General features: G+C 45.8%; 2 protein-coding genes across 2 annotated transcripts; both read left to right on the top strand.

The window, feature by feature from the left end:
- Positions 1 to 404: 404 nt before the first annotated feature.
- BHQ10_004138 (uncharacterized protein) lies at positions 405 to 1484 on the top strand (the record flags this gene model as incomplete). Its single annotated transcript, XM_040876471.1, has 1 exon — positions 405 to 1484. One exon carries the CDS (start codon positions 405 to 407, stop codon positions 1482 to 1484), a length of 1080 nt encoding a protein of 359 aa, XP_040732642.1.
- A 2294-nt stretch (positions 1485 to 3778) lies between these two features.
- On the top strand, positions 3779 to 21289 carry BHQ10_004137 (uncharacterized protein; the record flags this gene model as incomplete). Its single annotated transcript, XM_040876470.1, has 7 exons — positions 3779 to 4079; positions 4133 to 9192; positions 9898 to 11968; positions 12165 to 13023; positions 16973 to 17835; positions 19233 to 20077; positions 20141 to 21289. 7 exons carry the CDS (start codon positions 3779 to 3781, stop codon positions 21287 to 21289), a joined length of 11148 nt encoding a protein of 3715 aa, XP_040732641.1.
- Between the last annotated feature and the right edge of the window lie 220 nt (positions 21290 to 21509).

Raw genomic sequence — 21509 nt, 5'->3', positions numbered from 1 at the left:
AATTAGAATTTTGATGACTTGCAAGTTGTTGTATTCAATACATCTGTTATCCCCAATCGTGGGCTTGAATCCGAAGTGGATGCATATGGGCAAGTTTTAATCATGATAAGCCCCATTTCAAAAATGCAATGCTGGGTGCTTTTCTTATTCGGGACAATTTTAAATGACAGTCGTGCTCAGATTGACGCAAAGTTAAATCGCAGATATACAGGTAGGCTAATGTGTTTCCTATAGGGTGGCTTTGATTCTCGATCATGTGCATAATCTGCGGGGTAAAGAGTCACGTACAATTATTACACCCCGGACTGTGACGGTGTGGTGAGGCCACGAATAAAAATCTCTTAATACATGCCAAAGTCTAACACGGGAATCTTAAGCTGGTCATTTCACTCGTCTAGGGCAAAATGAAGGCCATGCCAACAGTCGATCAGTTTCCGACCTTTGCTGATACAGAGTCATGGCTGCGAGAAGAAGCGTGCCAATGCATTTGGTATCTCCCCGAAAGAAAGAGATGCTGTAAGGTCGGCATCACCAATGAGTACAACAAGGCCGCCCTTGACCTGGTCAACACCATTTCTGACAGTAGCCTTTCACTTCAAGAAGTGCTTCCGATACTGGCTGATATAGCAGAGAAATGTTGTTGTGGTCGTCATCATCGCAACAAGATTTGGGGTTCCCATATGAATTTCCATTTAGCCAGCCGGTGGCAGAATGAAATCTCGTCAGAAAAATATCACCAATTTTCAACATTCAGGAAGCGCAGTGAGAGTCTTGAGATTCCTAAACTCAAACACGAGAAAGGCTTTTCTAGCCTGCCACTATTGGAACAGCCTTCCCTGAATCACACTGTTGCTGTTATTCCTAACGCGAAAGTAGTCGTTTTTGCAAGGCATGAGGCTTTCAAGGGCGAGACCTTGCTTTCAAAGTTGATGGAACCTATCAATTGCAATTCTACAAAAAATGGATCTGTCTACTTGTACACGCACACCGAAAAGACATTCTCTGGTGTCATCAAGGTGGGATTCACTGGCCGCTCAAAAGTCTATGTTCGACTAGATGAATGGGCTAAATGTGGCCATGGAAATCCGGTCCTTTTAAAGTCCTACAACGATATTAGATACCCTGAGAGGATTGAGCAACTCGTCCATTTCGAACTCGCAAGATTCCGGTATGAAATCAGATGGTGCAAATTCCACGGACAGTCACACATTGAATGGTTCCAGATAGCCTTTGAAGTCGCAAGCTTAACTGTTCACCATTGGTCACAGTGGATGGAACGCGCCAATCCTTATGATAGGCGCGGTACTCTCAAATCATTTTGGAAAGAAACTATTGTCTTTCTGACCGATTACGATATTCCAATTACAGCTGTTTTGATGATGCAGATCCAGGAAATCGAGGAAGGATCATCCGATCTGCCGGACTTCATCAAGGATGACAAATTCTGGAAGCGGACAAGATCGATTGTCAAGAAAGAATCTTGACACTCAACGCACAAATTACCAGCGAGACAGGACTGAAAGGAAATTGACTATGACTTTTAAACTTTCAGAACATTTTTCTTCTAAAAAGACGGACCTAATTGTCGAACTTCTCAACGGAGCCTTGTACTTTCAAACTCGATCACTCGGCCTCTATGACCCTACCATTCACTATCACGCCTCGTCCCCCAGCATTACAGTGGCCGGCTTTGCAACCTTCGCATAAGTCACTGAAATGAGGTCCGCTCTTTTTGGTGGAGTAAATCGGTGGAACTACGTGTATTCCGTTCCACTTTTTAAGCCGGTATGCAACCCTTTCTGCATACGTCTTGTTCAAAATAGGACGGCTCAGGCCATCGCAGCTTTCACAGTGTTGGTGATAAACTCTCGCATTGTATTTTGGCCCAGGGTACGTTCGGATTGTGATTGCCACAACCTTGCTCGACCATCCATCAGTTTCGCATGAAGTATTGAAGCATTTGAATCGACCCGTGATGTTTGTGTCGTAGCTTCTCGTACAATCGTTCCCCTCGTCGACGTTGTTGAATTCATAGAAAAGATTGTGGGCACTTAGCAAGCATAACACATCACTGTGAAGTTCTGGATACATAGACCACGTCCGAGCTTCAGCATCGTTCACTGGGATGATTACAGCCGTCAGAAATGATTTTTCATTGAAGATGAAAACCTACCAGACATTGTGGTTTGATTCTTTCGTGACAGGCTGCCCCAGATATTTGAGACAAGTAGACGTATGGCACAATTTCAACGGAAGTGACTCTTTCTCCTTGAAGACAGATAAACATCACCGAAAAATATTCATGATATATAATGAAAAATATTAGTATAGTCTTTGATCTACGTATGTTAAACTGTTGTCTAATTCACACTGATAAAAGGGGTGACTGCATTGGACCTTGTTGCACAACCTCATTACTACAGACATAAAGCTCACTACTGAGCCTGTGAATTGGCCAAGGCCCACATACCATCTACGATGCTGCAAGTTGCAAGGTTCGAAAGCTACAACTCGGGAAGGTGTTTGTACTATGCCTAAGATGCAACATCTACTTCGCTATTACTAAGAGCTACGTTTGCCTTAAGAGCTAATCCTAAATGCAGACCGCTGCTTGATCCATATTATTTGATTCAAGGCATAAAATGACTTATACGGTGTCTGGTAGTTCCTCACATATGCTTGCAGGCCCTCAGACTTGGTGTTTTTCACTAAACTCGATATGGATGTTAAGAAATGATCCCTTTGAAACATCCTAATCGAGAAATATAGTCAGCATGAATTTTTGGTTTGATTCGTTCATCATTCAGGACTGCCTCATGGGCTATCTCAAGGAAAGTGAATGCTCTGTTCTGATAAGCTGGTGTAATGTTAGGTAGATAAGTGAGCAATGGTAGAAGATGCGGATGATGTTGGAGGGGGGCGCAAGGATTGGGATATGGACTGACAAGCTCATAACTGTAACACTCAGTACCCTGTCAGGACTCTGATTATCGTGATCCAATCGTGCGGGTCCTATCTTTCATTTGCGGAAATATCTAGCATCTACATTATCGCTTGAGGCATGGCTGACGAACAAGACTGGAATGCAAGACAAGATACATGTACTCCTGCTTTTGCCACGCTGCGTAAATGCTTTTTTAGACTCAAGAAATTTTATGGGCAGTTTCTTTCGGTTGCCTAAGCTTGACAGTCCTGAATGGCAAGACTTGGTCGAACTTCAATGTCCAATCGAAAACTCCGTACTCGAGTTTGCACCATCCTGTATGTAGCTTCGACAAGGCTGAACCTCGTCGTGTGGAATGTGATTCATATGACGCGACTAGCAACAATTTGGCAAAGATGCATGCGGCGCAGGAGCGAGGAACCAATAGTAATATTCTTTCTTATCTCAGAGCAACAATGTCAAATAATAGATTTGGCAAGATATAGATGCAGGTCTTACACCTTAGAGCTTTTTAGACATCAAAGGACGTAGAATTGTAAGGGATACACTCGGTTGGCGCGGTTGATAGTTGCAAGAAATTGATGATTCATGGAACACGTTTGCCGCCTTAACGTCGCACAAACTGTTATTCGCTAGACAGCTATAGCAGATCTTTGAGAAACTAACCTGAGACTATGGAAGGACGTTGATCAAGCACGTCATACCCTGCTGCAAGGCTGATTGAGTTTATGATTGTCTAGAGAACTCACGAAGGTCGAATTGTTTAAGTACCGTGCCTTTGCCAGATTCACATAGCTCTATACTGACAAAATACGCAAATATATCTTTAGAATCATGTCTACATCCTCGATATATTCCAATTTGTCCTCCGGGGCTATGAGATATATGTTTCATCATGTGTTTCTCCCTCCTAAGCTTCCACAAGAGGATGACTATAATCCTGAATACGAGCTTGCGCTCCTTGATAGCGTAATACAAGCCCTCGAACGGTTTAGAACCTGTGTCCCAGTGAAGCAGGATGGGGTTTTCGCATCTGTCATCGAGATGGTTTGCCGTTTGAAAAGCCAAGCTGGATTTCACGGAGATGTGAACGAAGGTAAATTGTTACAAAACCTGCAGAAATTGAGTCATGACGGTAAGCTACATCGAGATGGTATTTACCAAGTAATATTCTGATCTAGTTTCAAGGGGGATTTTTACCCATCTATGTTCATAGTCAAAACGCCGCAGTTCTATTAACTGCGGTTAAGGGTGAGATCCAGACAGAGGCATTCGAATTATCGCCTCATAATGAATCCGTCTATAGCACCGTGGGCCGGCTACAGCGTCAATTCCCGGGCCCGGCATTTGGCTTGGATCGGGAAACCTTTGAGGAACCGACCCTACAACATACTATTGCGCAGACTCTCTCCAGAATGAGCTATCAGTCCGCACCCGAGACTACGCCTAAGGTGAGGAAAGCTGGGAAGTCACATGAAGAGGAGAGAGATACAACCAAGCCAATCATGGTAACCGAACTTTTCATCACGTTTTTACGACCTCTATGTCGGGCCTCAGAGAATATACAGATACAGAAGAATACTCGCGAAGAAGTGCTATGGTCCAAAACTAGAATGCCTTGGCGGCGATCTTCTTTTTGGCTTATGATTCGAGTGGTTCTTCAACTAATCATCCAAAGACGTTGCGTGCACGAGGGATTGACGGCAGAACTTTACAAGCACTTTATGGTGTTCTTCATGGCTATGCTTCTCCAAATGTTCGGTGAGAAGATAGATGCCGAAGAAAAATACATCATGACAGCTAAAATCGCTCGCCGACTGCGGAAGCTTGATCTGGCCATTGCTCCTGTTTGGTTTCACGTCGTTGAAGATGCGCTTGGCCATGCCAACAGCAGCATCCAACAGGCTTGGGACTCGGTTGTGTCACAAAACAGGTCGAGTATAGGGTTGTATCGCCTGGAAAGTTTGAATTTCGGAGAAGCCATCTATTGTTCGCCGCCAGGTCTAGATGAATGGCTGGAAAGTATTCATCAACGTCAACGCATTTCAGCCTCCGCAGAGTTTCAGCCGCGGCCAAAACTGCGACATTATCAAGCGACGGAGCTCCCCTTTCATCTAGACTTCCATGACCCAGAGTATGACCTCTTTAACCTCGCCACCGTAGAGAGCTGGGTCGAGTCTCATCTTGAGAGCTGGCTTCAAATCCATTTAGCACAAGGAAGCGCCTGTCAGCAGCTGAGAAACCTGATCGACCGTTACCATAAAGTTGCGCTGCCAGTATACTCCTCCAATCCAGAAGCCGTTTCAATTATGCTTCTTACAATCTTGGAGTTGTGGATTGCTTGTGACAAGATAGCAATTCATCTACATCCCATGCTCCAGGAATATGATTGTAGTATCCCGATGACTATGTATTCATCACTCTTGTTACCCTATCAATCTCAGTTGGTACGATTGGAACATGCAGAGGCATATATGGAGCAACGGCGATCCCGCATACTATATCGCGGGTCAGGCATCTTCAAGGATTTTGGTACTTCCAATTGTTTCCCGGTACGGTATTTCGATAGATCTGCAGACCATCAGAGGTTATTGGCAGAGATCGAAGAACGCGCTGCTAGCGAGAGAGCAGCGAAGCGGGCAGAACTTGAGCTAAAGCAAGAAAAATATCGAGATCTACTTGCTCTGGTCAATAAAATGAACTGCACGTACATCGACACTATAGTCGATCATCGTTTTAATATTCATGAATCCCGCCATAGCCAGTCTTGCGGGCGTTGTGGCTATGATAAGCAGGCAAAAGCAATCAGCATCGAGATTCACGAATGGCCTTTGTCATCTAATCACCTACAGGCCAAGTCAACTGTCTTCGAACTGAGGAGACCACAGCCATTCGCCTGGTGGCGTGAAGCCACGCTCTGTTTTCTCAGTATTCTGCACGTTGAGTACTCCGCCCATAATCGACCTCGAGCTGATTACAGGCCTCAATCATACCGTGGGCTATCGTCCTTTTATACTCATGTCGAAGACGCAGGAAGAATCCACCTTCTTTCACAGGTCAAACCTCACCTTGGCACACACAGGAGGGATAGGAGGATCATTCACGTGACTGATGAAGATGTGTGTCTTAACAACGGGATGTATCTCCAGTATTATGATGATTCCGCTGGCTGTTTCGTGGCGGACTTTGACTTCGGAAAGGAGACAACTGCAACATTGTGCACCTATCGGCTACCTGAAAAAAGTTCATCGTTACAGAAATTTTTATTTCGACCAGCAGGTAGCAGTGATGGACCAGCCCCTAATACGGTCATTTCCTCTCTAAATATGTGCCCGGAGGACATGACGCTTGCAGAATACAGGGCGCTCTGTGCAATGCCACTCGGTATGCACATACAGTGGCAAAACATCCTCCGGCAGTTAGCCATGCCAAATGTCGTTTGGAAAAAGACAGAAACATGCATTTTTCTTTTACAGTTGGTCAATCAGGCGGGCCCGGCCGGAAGCTCTTTCTTGAGAACTGGACATGCTATTCTCGAAGATGATCGATTCGCAGTGGCACTGCTAACCGAGGTCAGAAAGTTGGCAGAAAGAATTGAAGAAAATTGGGAATCAGCTCAGGAGCTGTTGGCGTTGATTCTGATCATCCAGAGAGTGCTCTCCCTTTCCAATTCCACCGCAATACACGATCTCTGTTTTGATAACCTATCATACGTACGGGATGTTGCATTCCGTTGGGTTACTATTGTCAGGGACAAGGCAAACAGCACAGTTGAAGACAGTCATCGTACCGCATTGATGGCTCACAGTGCTCACATTGCCTTGATTTGTGCATGTACCTTTGGTACAGAAGGAGCACATCTTTCTCGGATTGTGGAGAGCACATCGGCGGTAACAATTTTCCTTCAATGCTGTATGATGATTCACGACAGGGAAAGTATTCTCGACATGAAAGCCAACGCGCTGCTTCCAATTCTAATGTTTCGATGGAAGTCTTTATCCTATCGTTACTATCGACTCATAGCCGAAAACAGCACCCTCCTTCGTAAACAATCCGCGGCTCTAGATGAGGCTATTGCACGGACGTGGGCCGCATACCACAAGGGCTCTCCTTGGTCTGTTGTATCAAGAGAGACTAACTATTGGTTAGTTACTCGAATGACATCCGAATCCTCAAAAACGAGTGACTTGTGTGTGCATTATAACATTCTGAATGGGGAGCTACTCATCAATGGCCGCCCGCTTGCTTCGCTGCCTTCTAGGTACGAACGCCATCAAACGTATCAGTCTTTATTTGGGCGGTCACTCGTTGAGGTGATGCCCAGTAACCTTCCCGGAATGCAGTTTTCCGGACAGCGGAGACACAGGGGCTATACGATACATTTCGGGAAAAAGGAGATTTCTGGATCAAAAATATTTGATCTCTGTGTTCGTGCGATAGATGAAAGGGAGACCTTGGAGTTTATTCCACCAAGACTATTCGCCGGGTGGTTCCCTGACGCTTTCGTGGAGGATTACACCCACTGGTATAACATGGATCAAGGATACGTGGAGTTTCGACCCATCAAGAACCCATGGCTGGCATCAAATGGCAACTGGAAACTTCAAAAGACTGATGCACATCGTGATTGGTGTCTCATGAAAGGTAGCAACAGTTTGATTTGCTTACGAAGTGAGGCGGCAAAGCAGATGTCCAACATCCTAAGCCCGTTGGAGAATGCCTCGAAAATGCAATGTACGCTGGTGGGCTCCTCTATCGTGGAAATTGAGATACCCCGTCTGAGAACTAGTTTCACTCTTCAGGTGGGACACTCTGCCATGCGATCTCGCCAGTACCCTGGAATGGTGATTGCTGAGGACCAATCCTTGGGTACGCTTGTTGGTCTTCGCAATAAGCTGATACTGAGGAGTGAAGTCAATGACGAACGCATGGTGCTTATCCCTGAGGGTCCTGTGACATGGAAACGTGTGATAGGCCACATTGCAATCATTATCGGATGGCAACAAGTCACCTGTGTCCATTCTTACTCAATAGATAGTCAGTTGGGCCGACTGGTCGACAACGGAAGTCTACAGAGCAAGCTCCTGCTATGCTATTTGCATGCTGTTAGTTCCTTTTGTATCCCAGACCCTCTCACTGGAAAGACGGGAACTGAAGAATCATTATGCATTCTTCGATCCGCGTCCCTGCGTTCTTTTACACAATTGCAACTAGAAAATACCGCGATTCTGGAAAAGCTGGCAGAGCTCACTCCTCAAAGGCAGTACTATCCGGACAATGAAAAAATAATGCAGACGATCAAGTGGCGGAGAGATCTTCATTGCTTGTCACATCATGAAGATTTTCAGAAAGAGGTGGCGGATATATTCGACCAGGACCGTAGGATGAGAATTTTCTATCCAAACATCCCGATAGATAAGCCTGCATTGCCAGACTCAGACCCCCAGTTACTGCAACGTTCTCGACTTCGTACATCAACCTTTAGGGTCTCAGGTTTTGGAGCTGAAGACTTCACAACTACACACGATTGCATTTATCCTGGTCGCGACAGATTTTACCAGTCCGATGAGTGCAGTCGCATCTATACTCTTTGTCACACTCTTAACCACAACTACGGATTCCTGGAAGGGATGGAATCTTCAAGCATTGTCTCTCATCTTTGGAATTTTCTTACCAAGTATGACAGTATAAACGGCCCTGAAGCTTTGATGGATTCGGCCAATATCCGATACGATGCTAGCTACATATTGGATCCAAATAAAATTATTGCCACAAATTGGTGTGGTATTCATCGCGCATTCTATGACCACCCCTCTCGTCCGAACAAGTATCAAGTCATGATTTGGCTTTCAACCTTGGCATTTTCGAAGCGTTCGGACATGGTGGCTCTGAGAGTCCTTGCAGCGATGTATACTCTCACTGATATGGGGGTCTTGTGGCCGCCCCGCAGACCAAGATTTTGGCCAAAAAGAGGGTACGAGTTCAATGAGCAAGAATTAAGATCTAGTACCAGCGGCGCCATTTGGTTCACGACCCCGGAATCCCAATTATCTCCTGAACCATGGGAAAGTTACCCGACGTTTCAGTCGCGGATAAAGAAACGTACGAAAGACAATAGGAGACAAGCATTGGATGAATTCATGCGAGACTTGCGTCAACAGTGGCCAATCTCTTCCTCAACGATTCCTCCAACCAAGGGGAATCTCAAATTTACTGACTACTTTGACGTCAAAAAAGTTATGGAGCAGGTAAATGATAGGTTTTCTATTTGGTTCGACAACAGGCAACTGAGGCACTATCTTGTGGAAATAGTGACTGTCATTGTCGGCCAACCAGTGCAATCTATCGACATGCCATTGCTTTCTTTCCAGATCACTGTGAACCCTGCCTCTTCATGCTGTAGATCAATTTCAATTGACGATGTTCTTAGCGAGGACTTCGGTCCACTTCCTGTTATCGAGCTGGATCTGCCTTGCTTACATAACCTTTTACACACCTTTTCGAGTTCTCATCTGCAAGTGCCGAGGTTGGTTTCAATACTCAGTACTTTGGAGTCCCAGCCCAGATCCAAATATGAATCGCAATACCTTGAAAGGCTGCAAGCAAGTATAAAATCCTTACAGCAGAAACAAAAATATAATATAGGATTATCAGCAAATATCGACCTGAGAGGTGTTATTCAGTCTTACGACAAACGATGTCAAAATCACTTAGAACGAACCTACAAAGCTATTCATTCACGACTGTCCATCTTTACCACAGCGGCGAGCACGACGAATGCACATGCAAAAATCTCACTCAGAGTATGGCAAACTTTGTCAAAGGGGTATACATGGCCGAGAATATCCCCGAACCTTCTACTACAGCAATTAACGCAGGAAAGATGGCCACGGCTACCGGAAAGATGGAAACGCTACTTTCTCGCTTACGGACTTGCTATCACGGCAATGCAGCGCGCAAAGCGGTTGGTGAGTCTAATAGATCGTCCCGAGGATCTTATCCAGGAATTTCAGAACCAGGGCCATTCCAACTGGGACCCATACGATTATCCAGAGTCACTGCTGCTGGAGATCGAGAATGGAATTTTAATTCGAGACGTGCAGGAGGAGATAGCGCGAAAGATGCGAACGTTAAAACCGGGTTCTAACGCAGTCATGCAGCTCAACATGGGTGAAGGCAAATCCTCAGTCATCGTGCCCATTGTTGCAGCTGCTCTGGCCGACGGATCTCGCTTAGTCCGCGTTCTTGTCGCTAAGCCACAGTCAGGTCAGATGTTTCACATGCTGGTCTCAAAGCTTGGAGGTCTTCTGGGTCGACGGATCTATCAGTTGCCTGTGTCGCGGTCACTTCGAATAGGTATATCGGAGGCGGATGAGACCGAGCGCATGTGTCGAGATTGCATGAAGACCGGGGGGATTCTCTTAGTCCAGCCGGAACACATACTATCTCTCAGACTTATGTGCCTTGAATCCTTCATTATGGGCAAGATTGAGATTGGGAGATCTATTTTTCGAACGCTTCAATTATTCCGTAATTCGTCTCGCGACGTAGTGGATGAGAGCGATGAGAATTTTAGCGTCAAATTTGAGCTTATCTACACTATGGGTGCTCAGCAGCTCTTGGAATTCAGCCCAGAGAGATGGATTGTCGTCCAACAAATCTTGGAGCTGGTAAGGAGGTACGCTGTAGACATGAAGGAGGAATTTGCTCGCTACATCGAAGTGGATCAACACCGGCCAGGGAGATTTCCTCGAATAAGATTGCTGCACGATAGTGCGGGTCGAGAGCTTCTTGGACGGATTGCCCAACACATCTGTGAGAATAATATTGACTCCTTAGCGATCTCGCGGCAGACCGAGAAATCGAGGAGAGCCATTCTGAAGTATATTCTGAATCCTGACTTATCGGCGCAAGAGATTGACGACGTTGAAAACGAAGCCCCCTCCAGCTTTTGGAGTGACAGCACGAAAGATGCGCTTCTTCTCTTGAGGGGGCTTCTTGCTGGTGGTGTTCTAGCTTTCTGCCTTGGACAGAAGCGTTGGAGGGTCAACTACGGTTCTGATCGTATAAGACACCCAGCAAGCAGGCTTTCGGTTCCATATCGTGCGAAGGACAACCCAGCTCCAAGATCGGAATTCAGTCACCCGGAAGTTGTCATCGTCCTCACAAGCCTGAATTATTACTACGGCGGTTTAGATGACGAAGAGGTGCTTCTCGCGTTTGACCATCTAGTCAAATCAGATCAAAAGGAAATTGACTTTCAGATCTGGCTAAATGATGCGCCAACGCTCCCACAGGCATACCGCCAATTAGGCGGCATCAACCTCCAGGATCGGTTTCACTGTGTGGCTCATGTTTTCCCTCACTTTAAATTTTCCAAAGGCACTATCGATTACTTTCTCAGCCATATTGTGTTTTCTAAAGAAATCAAGGAGTTTCCAAATAAATTGTCTGCCTCGGGGTGGGATATCGGCGAGCTCAAGACAAATCCAATGGTTGGTTTCAGTGGCACTAATGACTCCCGCGAGACCCTTCCTCTGAGTGTAACGCAATTGGACCTTCCAGAGCAAAATCACACGAACGCATTGGTTCTGGAGTATCTACTACGACCTGAGAATTCGGTGGCATTTATACCCTCGCGAGCCAACAAGTCCATCTCGGACGCACAAGTGCTGCTGGACATGGTCGTGACTCTCGATCCGCCAACACAAGTTATTCTCGATGTGGGTGCCCAGATATTAGAACTCACCAACCTACAGGTTGCACGAGCCTGGCTAAGCATAACATCGGATGACAAGCAAAAACAGGCCGTTGTTTTTGTCAACGAGTTCGACGTCATCTGCGTTGTGGACCGCGCTGGAATCATTGAACCACTTCAAATATCACCATTTGCCAAGCAGCTTGAGGCATGCTATATTTTCTTGGATGAAGCTCACACGAGGGGTATTGATTTGCGGTTACCATCATTTTATCGGGCAGCAGTGATCCTCGGGGCCGGTATGACAAAAGACAAGTTAGTACAGGGTAAGCAAACTTTTATCCTCATTCATGCAACAACCACTGATCATATCAAAAGCATGCATGAGGATGCGCAAATTAGGCAAGGGACAATCCGTCGTTTTCTGTATTTCAGAAGAAATCAGGAATAAGATCTCCTCTCTGCCTGGAAGATCGACTGGGTCCATTGGAGTACCAGACGTAATACGCTGGACCCTTACAGAAACATGGAGTGACATGTATCGCAGCATACCCCTTTGGGCGGTTCAGGGGAAGCGATTTGGTCGCCAGAACGCGTTGTGGAATTTGTATCATGATCAAAGAGAGATGCCATCTAGACAGGCAAAAGCCTTTCTCGAAGAAGAGTCTCAAACCCTTGAACAACGATACCGGCCACGCCACTCGTCTGACTTTAAGCCTGAAGCCGTACCCTCTCAGACAAGAAATTTACACCTCATTCAGCAGAGATGCCGTCTATTCAATGATCTAAATTTCAGTTCCGCACAGCTTCACGAGGAACAGGAGCGGGAACTTTCACCGGAGATCGAAAGAGAGCGGGAGGTTCAGAGGCCACCGCCAGCAATACCCAAAGAACACCACCTTGACGAGCATGTAATATCCTTTGTATCTACCGGAATTATGGCGAACACCGCGGCCTTTCGACCTGCATTTGAGATTCTTCGACATACATCGGCCGCCAATCACCTGGATCTATCCGAGTTTCCTCCTGGACTTCTCGTTACCAGCGACTTCGCCGAAACTGTCTTGAGACCCAGAGGCCGTTCATGTATGGACGATTACCAACGCTCAGTCGAGTGGCTTCTGATCAGTCACGGACCCGTCCCCTCAGTTGTGAAACACATGCTGATTATCAGCCCTTTCGAGGCAAACAAACTGCATAGTGAGGTTCAACGGTCCAATGTAGTCTCGATGCACATATACGCACCACGACAGAATCGAAGTCTCCGTTCTCTTGACGAACTGAATCTCTATCCAGTTTCGAAGACTGTTACGGCGATTCGCATACCCACAGTTCTCAAGATACAGCTCAACCTGTTTTCAGGTCAACTTTATCTGTCATCGTATGACGAATATCGTCAACTGTGTGACTTCCTTGGCGTTTTATCCACAAAAACACCCAGTGGCTACATTGTTTCTGCGGATGGTTTTATTATAGCGTCAGACAACGCGTCAACAACAACATTCACCAAAAGTCCTCTAAAATGTCTCAGGACGCTCATATCTCAGATAAGAAAAGATGGCCAGGAAATTGGCAAAACTCACGTTGGGAAGATCTTGGATGGAAAGTTATTACAGTCAAGCGATTTTGAGGATTGTACTAAAGCATCAATGACCATGACGCTAACTTTCCGGGGCACTGCTTGACTGAATATGGCAGTGATCAATTCCTAGTTATTGGACAGGTAGGCATTAGAACTTTATCTTTTGTTTCTTCCAAAATTCATGTCAAAGACTACGTAAAATAACTTACACTACCTACTTCTCAAAGCACACCGTTTTCACTGAAAATCAAAAAAAAAATTCCAGGTGACGACGATGCATTTGTACGCACCACGTCAGAATCTAAACCTCCTCTTAGAGTTGCGCGCTTAGCGGGGTTTGATTATGATAAAAGCGACTTTTCTAAAGAATTACATAAAATAAAGGCAGTCTCACCTTGGCCGAATCAGGCGATCTACACCGGGAGAGCTTCGCCAAGGTTCGTGACACCGCAGCGCGCAAGGATGTAAAAGTTACAATAAAGCAACAGCTGATCAGAACTCATTAAATCATCTACCAGCGCTAAAATTAATCGGGTCATGGCAGTTAAAAAACTAATTATACCCTTATGATATATAAGAGGGTTTACGAGGGCATAGTAGTACGGGTGTAAGGTAGGAGTTAGAAACATAGGTGTAGATGTCATTAGCAGCTATTTGCTGTTCTCTAAAAATACTAGCTTTTATGCCCTTGACATGGATATTACTAGCTAACTAATATATATTTAAATCTAAGTACCTTCATGTCCTTTCTAACCCTGTATCTTTAATAACTAGATAGTTCTTGCATATCATACCCCTGATGCACTTAGGTAGACTGATACTTTTTACAGATCCAGTGGTTGACTCCGATATTTACTGAAATAAATATACGATACTAGGGAGCTTCAGTATAAAAATGCACTGCACTGCGCACGCCTGTCCATACTGAATTATCCCAAGGTTATTTCAAGCTCTATTTAGTCCAATTTTACCAACAGATAGGCTATTTCTTTCTCCAAAAACTACTGGTAGGCCTAAGCCCCATCTCTGTGCTAGTTAGAGGATCGCGAGTTAGGGCTCGCTGTATGAAGCTGTTATTAGTTAGACTGTTTTAGGGGGGGTGAGAGCGCGAAGTCGCGAACCAAGACACTAACTTGCCCCTAACTCCAACCCATCTGAAAAATATGAATTTTAATGGAGTGTTTCATTATTTTCTTTTAAAACTGTTTTCTGCTCATAAGACCCGCAAGGTTGACTTCGTGATCCCCTCCCAGCCTCACATTTCCCTACGGCTTACCTCATGAGGCTACATATACCGAATATGCTTATTTATCGTCTTCGGCAAATGAAATATTCGTTCTATAGAAACTTAATAAGGCATCGTTTCTCATGATCTGCGGTCGAATAACCTCTTGGCATGCACGTGTCACGATGTACTCGAAGCCTATCTCTATCTTCTGCCGTACATAGGCAAAATCGCCTGTTCCTAAAACAATGACACCCGATCACCTAGCTCCTTATGAGTAGCTTGTATTTTACCTAAAGTGCCACGAATTGATTTCTTCTCCCAAGCTGGGTTTCAAGATTTTCCTTCGGAGCACAAATCGACACCCCTTCGTGCGTATACCTTGTGCTGAATCTTCCATCAAGAGGGCATTATTATGTCACGCAAGTCTAAAGAACCCCGAATCAACGCGCCTTGTTTGCGCCTCGTTCTCTTCGCGAACTTGCTGGCTATGATGATCTACGGTGCCATCGTGCCACATGAATTCTCAAAAGTTACCGCAGAATGTGTGACAATCGGGATTGTCGCTCTTGCCATGGCCGTTCAGCCATATTTCACTGCCTCCACGTTGTGCTCATGTTTGCCATACAATGTTTGGGTAGTGATTGCGCTTGATGCAATTTGCGCTGCGGGCTGGTGTGCTGCAATTGCCCTCCTCTCCTATTGCAATCTCGATTTGGTCTATACACCCCGAAAGGGCGATCCGGAAGCATGGTTCAAGTGTTATGACGCCGATAACTGGGACACTTTTTTGACCAGCGATGGAACCGGGAAATGGATCAAGTTGGTGTGGTGCGAGGTGGAAGTTCATGGGTCACAGAAGCTTATCGGAAATGGCGCAGCACGCCAACAGCTTCGTGTGCTGATTGGCCTGGCAGTGGTGTCGCTCTTTTTTACTGCTTCTATTCTGGTCTGGACCATACGAGCAGGACGCCAATTGGGCTTGATCCATTTCCGCAACATAATAATAGACCAGTAGCCCGAGGTCGCATAGGCGGATGATTCAACATATTTTGGGCAGGATTGTTCTAAATACAATCCCCGTCGTCAGAGCAAACTTGTCATCGATGTTAACTCTTTCGTGCATATCATCGAATCGAAAACAGGGGCAGCAGCGAGGGGCGTGAGCTCGCCGCACGTCATTCGATCTTCCAAGTCATAGCCTTTTTATGGGGTATCTATTCATAATCACGCATTTATCATTGATACTATATCATGGTAATTATTCTTTCAAGATCACTCCACCATACTTCTGAATTTGTGCGAGGTCGGCTGTTCGTATGTGGTTATGAGCGGATGCTAAGTTGGCTATAGCATCTATCGGAAAAACTTTCTGTGTTGATTGCCAGTACACCAGAACTGTGAAACTGCATTTGACACTTTGTACACCTTGCATACACATGCTACACATTTCAGCTTGATTGTGGCACGAGTACCACATCTGACGCTGTGACATTTTGCTCCTCTTCTCTTACTGGGCAAGGAAAGTAACCAAGTACAGTCTGACTACAACGCCATTGATCTGACTTAAATGAGAGCACCGAGTTCTCATGCCATTGTTTATTATCAGCCACTTCGCTATACGTATATTCAACCCTGAGGAGTGCTGGCGGCCAGCTCCAAGTCCTGATGTCAGTATTGTGATCACTACGAACGTTTCATTGAACTCATGGCGGACTTTTTCAGAAATAGAATTTTGTACGTACCTCTAGATGCCTTGGCAGGGGACTAGGCATATATTCGTAGATTGAAGTTTGATTTTGATCATTAACAATGATCAGTAGCCAAGAATCCTAGTCCCTTTGTTGAAGAGGTACATGCAATCATCCAGACTTCCGAATGTCGTCGCAATAATAATTCCTTCCACCAAATTGAACTCAAGCAATAACAGAGCATGAAGGATATGATAATACAGAAATCGCGTCTGTTTATGGTGAACACAATAGCGCTGGGACTAGTGCCAGTCGGCCTAGGTACTATTGGTTGTTGGTTGTTGGAAGTTGGAGCAACACTTCGAAAGGCCGACGGCTCTTCAAAATCGCGCCACTTCCCTTTTCTGCATGGTCAATCGTCTTTTTGCGATATATCTCAGGCCTATTTCAATTGTATACGGCCCGGAATAGAGCAAAACGCTCATTTTGACTCAATACCAGCATCTCTTGTGCATTTAGACATGCCGCTCAAAGCTCCCCCGGGCCGGCTTATCCCGAGGATTGTGTACTGGGCGTTGGCTGCGTTGACAATTTCAATAGTATACAAAAACTTTTTGTCCAATTTTCTCTTTGTCGTATTGGGAATTGGCCGAAAGATACAGCCAATCGACGAATTCCCATGGACATGCACACGAGTTCATCATCCTCTTTTAGAGGGCTGTGAGGAGATGTGGCTTGACCACCACGGTCGGAGACTATATGGCGCTTGTACGGCTCTGACATCTAGACAAGGGTGGAGTCCAAGTGGAAGTAAATATAATATCTCAGCTAGGTCTCGCACTGATCATATTGCGGTACTGGATATTGACCACCCCGGCTCTGATGGGTTGTACGCACTACGCGCCTTGGACGTTCGCGGTTTTCACGGAGACTTGGATTTGCAAGGCTTTGATGTACAGAAAATTGGGAATACGCTCCGATTTTGGTTGATTAACCATAGACCACCGATTGACTACCTTACCGGAGCTTTCCTCGACCCTAGTGTGGTTGGGGCCAACTCCACTATCGAGGTATTTGATCTGGCGGAAGGCTCGGATATACTCAAATATGTGAAAACGATTCATAGTGATGCGATTATATCACCCAATAGCCTAGCTGTGGATAAGGATGGCACGGGCGTTGTCATTACCAATGATCACAATGCCAAGGTCGGTGCTTTTCGTGATGTGGAGATGCTGTATCGCTCAGGTACCCTCACGTATTGCCAAATTGAGTCTGGAGAATGTCATATCGCAGCTACGGAAGGACTTGCGTTTCCCAATGGGGTCGTCAGTGATCACAACGGATTATTCTATGTCGCGCATTCTTTGACAGGCACGGTAACAGTCCATCGTTTGGAAAATGGTCAATTAATCCAAATCGAGTCAATTCCGCTAGGCTATCCAATTGATAATATCTCGCTCGATGCAGATGACAATCTGATTGCAGCTGCGATCCCTGATCTGCTCGGATACGTCAAGGCTTCAGAGGATCCATACAATCTTATTGCGCCAGCTACCGTGCTCTCAATTGAGAGTATTGTTGGCCATATAACAAGCCACAGGAATGATTATAGGATTATAAAATTGATTGAAGACGACGGTGGAAAAGTCCTCCCCGGCATATCGAGTGCGCTGCACGATGTGAAGTCGCAACGTTTGTTCCTAGGAGGAGTTTTCTCGCCATTTGTGGGGATATGCGAGAGAAAAGCTACTTGAGCTCTGCTAGATTAGGGTTAACAACATGCCGAACTAATTAAATACTCACCCGTGGATTTTCCCAATTCTTTCAGATAATCAAATTGGATGCAGGGGAAGAGTATTTCTCTGGGTTGTTGGGGGACTAGGGAAGGGGTAACCCTAAAGCCTACGACAACCCTAAGGCGGTGAGAGCGATAAGATACGCCACATCTTATCGCAGCTCTGGCCAATAGGAACGTAGGCCGCTGTCGACACTCCGCACGCCCAACTCGTAGAGGCACTCTCTCGTTCGTTCTTTCTCTTCAACAGCATTCTCCTCGTTTTGTCTAACCAATAACTAATATATACACGTATGCATCGGTGTTAGTTGCTTGGTGTGACTGAAAAAGACCAAAAGAGGCTGCACCTCGCTCACAATGTCTATAACGTCCGACAACCTCTCCGTCACCCAACCTTCGTCATCTGGTGGCCGAGTCTTGCAGGCGAAGTTTATCAGGCCAGCTCAGATGTCTCTTTTTGCTCGTGTTACGTGCTATCCGCCTTTGGGAGAGGTGACATGCTTAAAGCGATCACAGCAACCGGGATCGATAGCCGAGGACAAGGTTGGCACGGTTCCATTCCTAGGCTTGATCATAGAGCTGATGTCGGGTTATTAATAGATTCAATTCACTGTGATTCTTTCGTCTAGCACCTCATTCCCAGAACGAGACTGGGAAGTGGAAATATGGCATAATATTTTACAAAGCGAGCATTGGACGTCGCTCCCGTTGACGAGATCGAAGTCATCCAACCCGACGCTTATCGGAAACACAGAAGATGTACAGAATTATCACCATTATTTGTACTCAGCAGAGCTGAAGCTACCGTCTTCTGCAGGGAGGGGTAACTTTACAGTTCGCTATAGAACAGGGCCCGATACCGATTGGCAATGGGCAAATCAGAGGAGGTTTGTCAAAGACGGAGAGGTAGTCTTTGGAGAGAGAAATCGGGCTATACTTTCCAATATAAATACTGCTTCGGAATCTGGTGCTGGACACTCGCCGAGAGATGAAATAGGTGAATATATTCAAGGGCTGTCGACTCAACTGGAGGTCCATGCAAAGAGAAGTGAAACACCAAACGCGCTGCTATGGAGTATCACAGGAACTGCGCCACCTGCGGAAGGCGAGACGTCTGGAAGAGCTGAGGTATCTCTCGGCACACCAAAGTCCTATCTACGCTACTTCTCATTGGTACGGGTGTGGAGTCCCTGGCTCGCTCCACGACACGGAGAAAAAACTTTTAGATTAACAGAGGACGCTATGCTTTGTTCATTTCTAAGATCAGATGGTCTAAACTTGGTTCTTCTTGCAGTATCAGGTGTCAACGATATTCTAACCCTCTTTGGATCTGGTAAAGAGGGTGATATTGTAGCTAAGGCCAGGAATGAAAACACAGAAGCAGCGCGATTTCAAATACTTGCATCCGTTGCGGAGACTTTCGAAGAATGTATTTGCTCGCTGATTTACGAGGCTCGAAAAGTTGTTCGAGACTCAAGTACTACAGTTGAATTACCTGTTGTATCTGACTTGCCGCCAGAACCTAGCTCTCCCATTAGCGACGACATGGTCATCGTAGGAGACGATGCTCGTACACAGTGGCTTGCTGACTGGTACGAGGGCCTTTCATACTGCACTTGGAATGCACTCGGTCAGAATTTGACCGAAGATAAAATACTCGAGGCTCTTGATGCTTTGAAGTCCCATGGAATCCAAGTTGTGAATCTGATTATTGATGATAACTGGCAGTCTCTTGATAATGAAGGCAAAGAACAGTGGCATCGTGCTTGGAAGAGTTTCGAAGCCAACAAAAAAGGATTCCCTTCAGGTCTGCGGCATACAACTAGCGTCATACGGCAGCGACATCCAAATATTGGACACATTGCAGTCTGGCATGCCCTTATGGGCTACTGGGGTGGTATATCACCAGAAGGAGAGCTGGCTCAAAAGTACAAGCTCAAAGAGGTTGACAGGAAGGATACCGTTGCTGGAGGTAAAATGCTTGCGATTGATCCTGATGATATCAATCAATTCTACAATGATTTTTACTCGTTTTTGACATCGGCCGGCATCGATGCCGTAAAGACTGACGCCCAATTCTACATCGATTTGCTGGTCAGTGCAGAGGATCGAAAACGATTCATCTCATCATATCAGGATGTAAGTGATGACGCACAAAGCCTTGATACGTGCTTTTACTACGGGAAATGCTAACCTTTCTAGGCATGGACAATTGCTTCGCTTAGATATTTCAGCACTCGTGCCATTTCATGCATGTCAATGACACCGCAGCTCATATTCCACTCTCATTTACCGACCAACAAGCCTAGCATTCTTGTTCGTAACTCCGATGACTTTTTCCCAAACATTGCGGATTCTCATCCTTGGCACGTATTTTGTAATGCTCATAATTCACTCTTGTCGGCTCATTTGAATATCATTCCTGATTGGGACATGTTCCAAACAAGTCATCCCTATGCTTCGTTTCATGCCGCTGCTAGGGCTGTTTCAGGTGGACCAATCTATATAACTGACAAGCCAGGTGAGCATGATATCGAACTGATCAATCAAATAACCGCACCGACGACCCGAGATACCACGGTCATACTCCGTCCAAGTGTTGTAGGTCGCACGGTGGATGTTTACCACAACTACAATGAAGGAAATATACTCCGTATCGGGACATACAGTGGTTGGGCTCGCACCGGAAGCGGTATACTTGGGCTGTTCAACATCAGCCCGGCAGATGTCTCGACCATTGTCCCACTCAATATATTTCCGGGTGTCAATACAACCGGGGCAAATTCAAGCTCCTCCTTCCCCTCTAATGACCATAGTGACGGCTATTCCAGCTATATAATTCGATCACATTCTACCGGGGTAATTAGCGATATCATGACACTGAATGGCGCATATTCTTTGGTTTCTGTTTCTCTCACAGTCAGAGGCTGGGAGATATTGACCGCATATCCTCTCCGCACATTCACGCTCGAAGGCAGCCGTGGCTGTCCCTCAACATCCTCCTCAATGACGTCCTTGCTGACCCACGTTGCTGTTTTGGGTCTCATTGGCAAGATGACAGGTGTTGCTGCTGTGGTGACTTCAGATGTCACAGTTGTCGACAGTGGACGGTTAAAGTTTGACGTGAATCTCAAGGCTCTAGGTGTACTTGGCATTTACCATTCTAGTCTGGAAAGCAAAGATATTGATAAACATATCATGGTCATGATTTCAGGACTCGCGGTACCAAGAGAGACCGTATGGAAGGATCGAGACAACGTCCTCGCGGTAGACGTTCTCCAGGCATGGAAGGCGTTGAAATTAGACGCTGGTTGGAGCAACGAGGTGCGGATCCAGGTGTTTATAAATTAGAGAGACTGGCCTGGATTTAGGGGCATCTGAATATCAGAGCATAGTGGACAAAGCATTGACTTAGTATGCACTGATGTTTCTACGTGTAAATAGGTATTTGCATGTGGTTCTAAAGTGACGTGGGGACTGGAGGGGTCCTTACCCTGAAGCATCAGACTGTGAGATGTCATTCATTTGTCTCCACACGGTCTAGTAGCTAAGATCGATGCTCGTAGGCTTG

The sequence above is a fragment of the Talaromyces amestolkiae genome (assembly GCF_001896365.1).
Source record: "Talaromyces amestolkiae strain CIB chromosome Unknown scaffold7.1, whole genome shotgun sequence".
NCBI classification, from domain to species: Eukaryota; Fungi; Ascomycota; class Eurotiomycetes; order Eurotiales; family Trichocomaceae; genus Talaromyces; species Talaromyces amestolkiae.
This window is presented reverse-complemented; position numbering and strand designations above follow the sequence as displayed.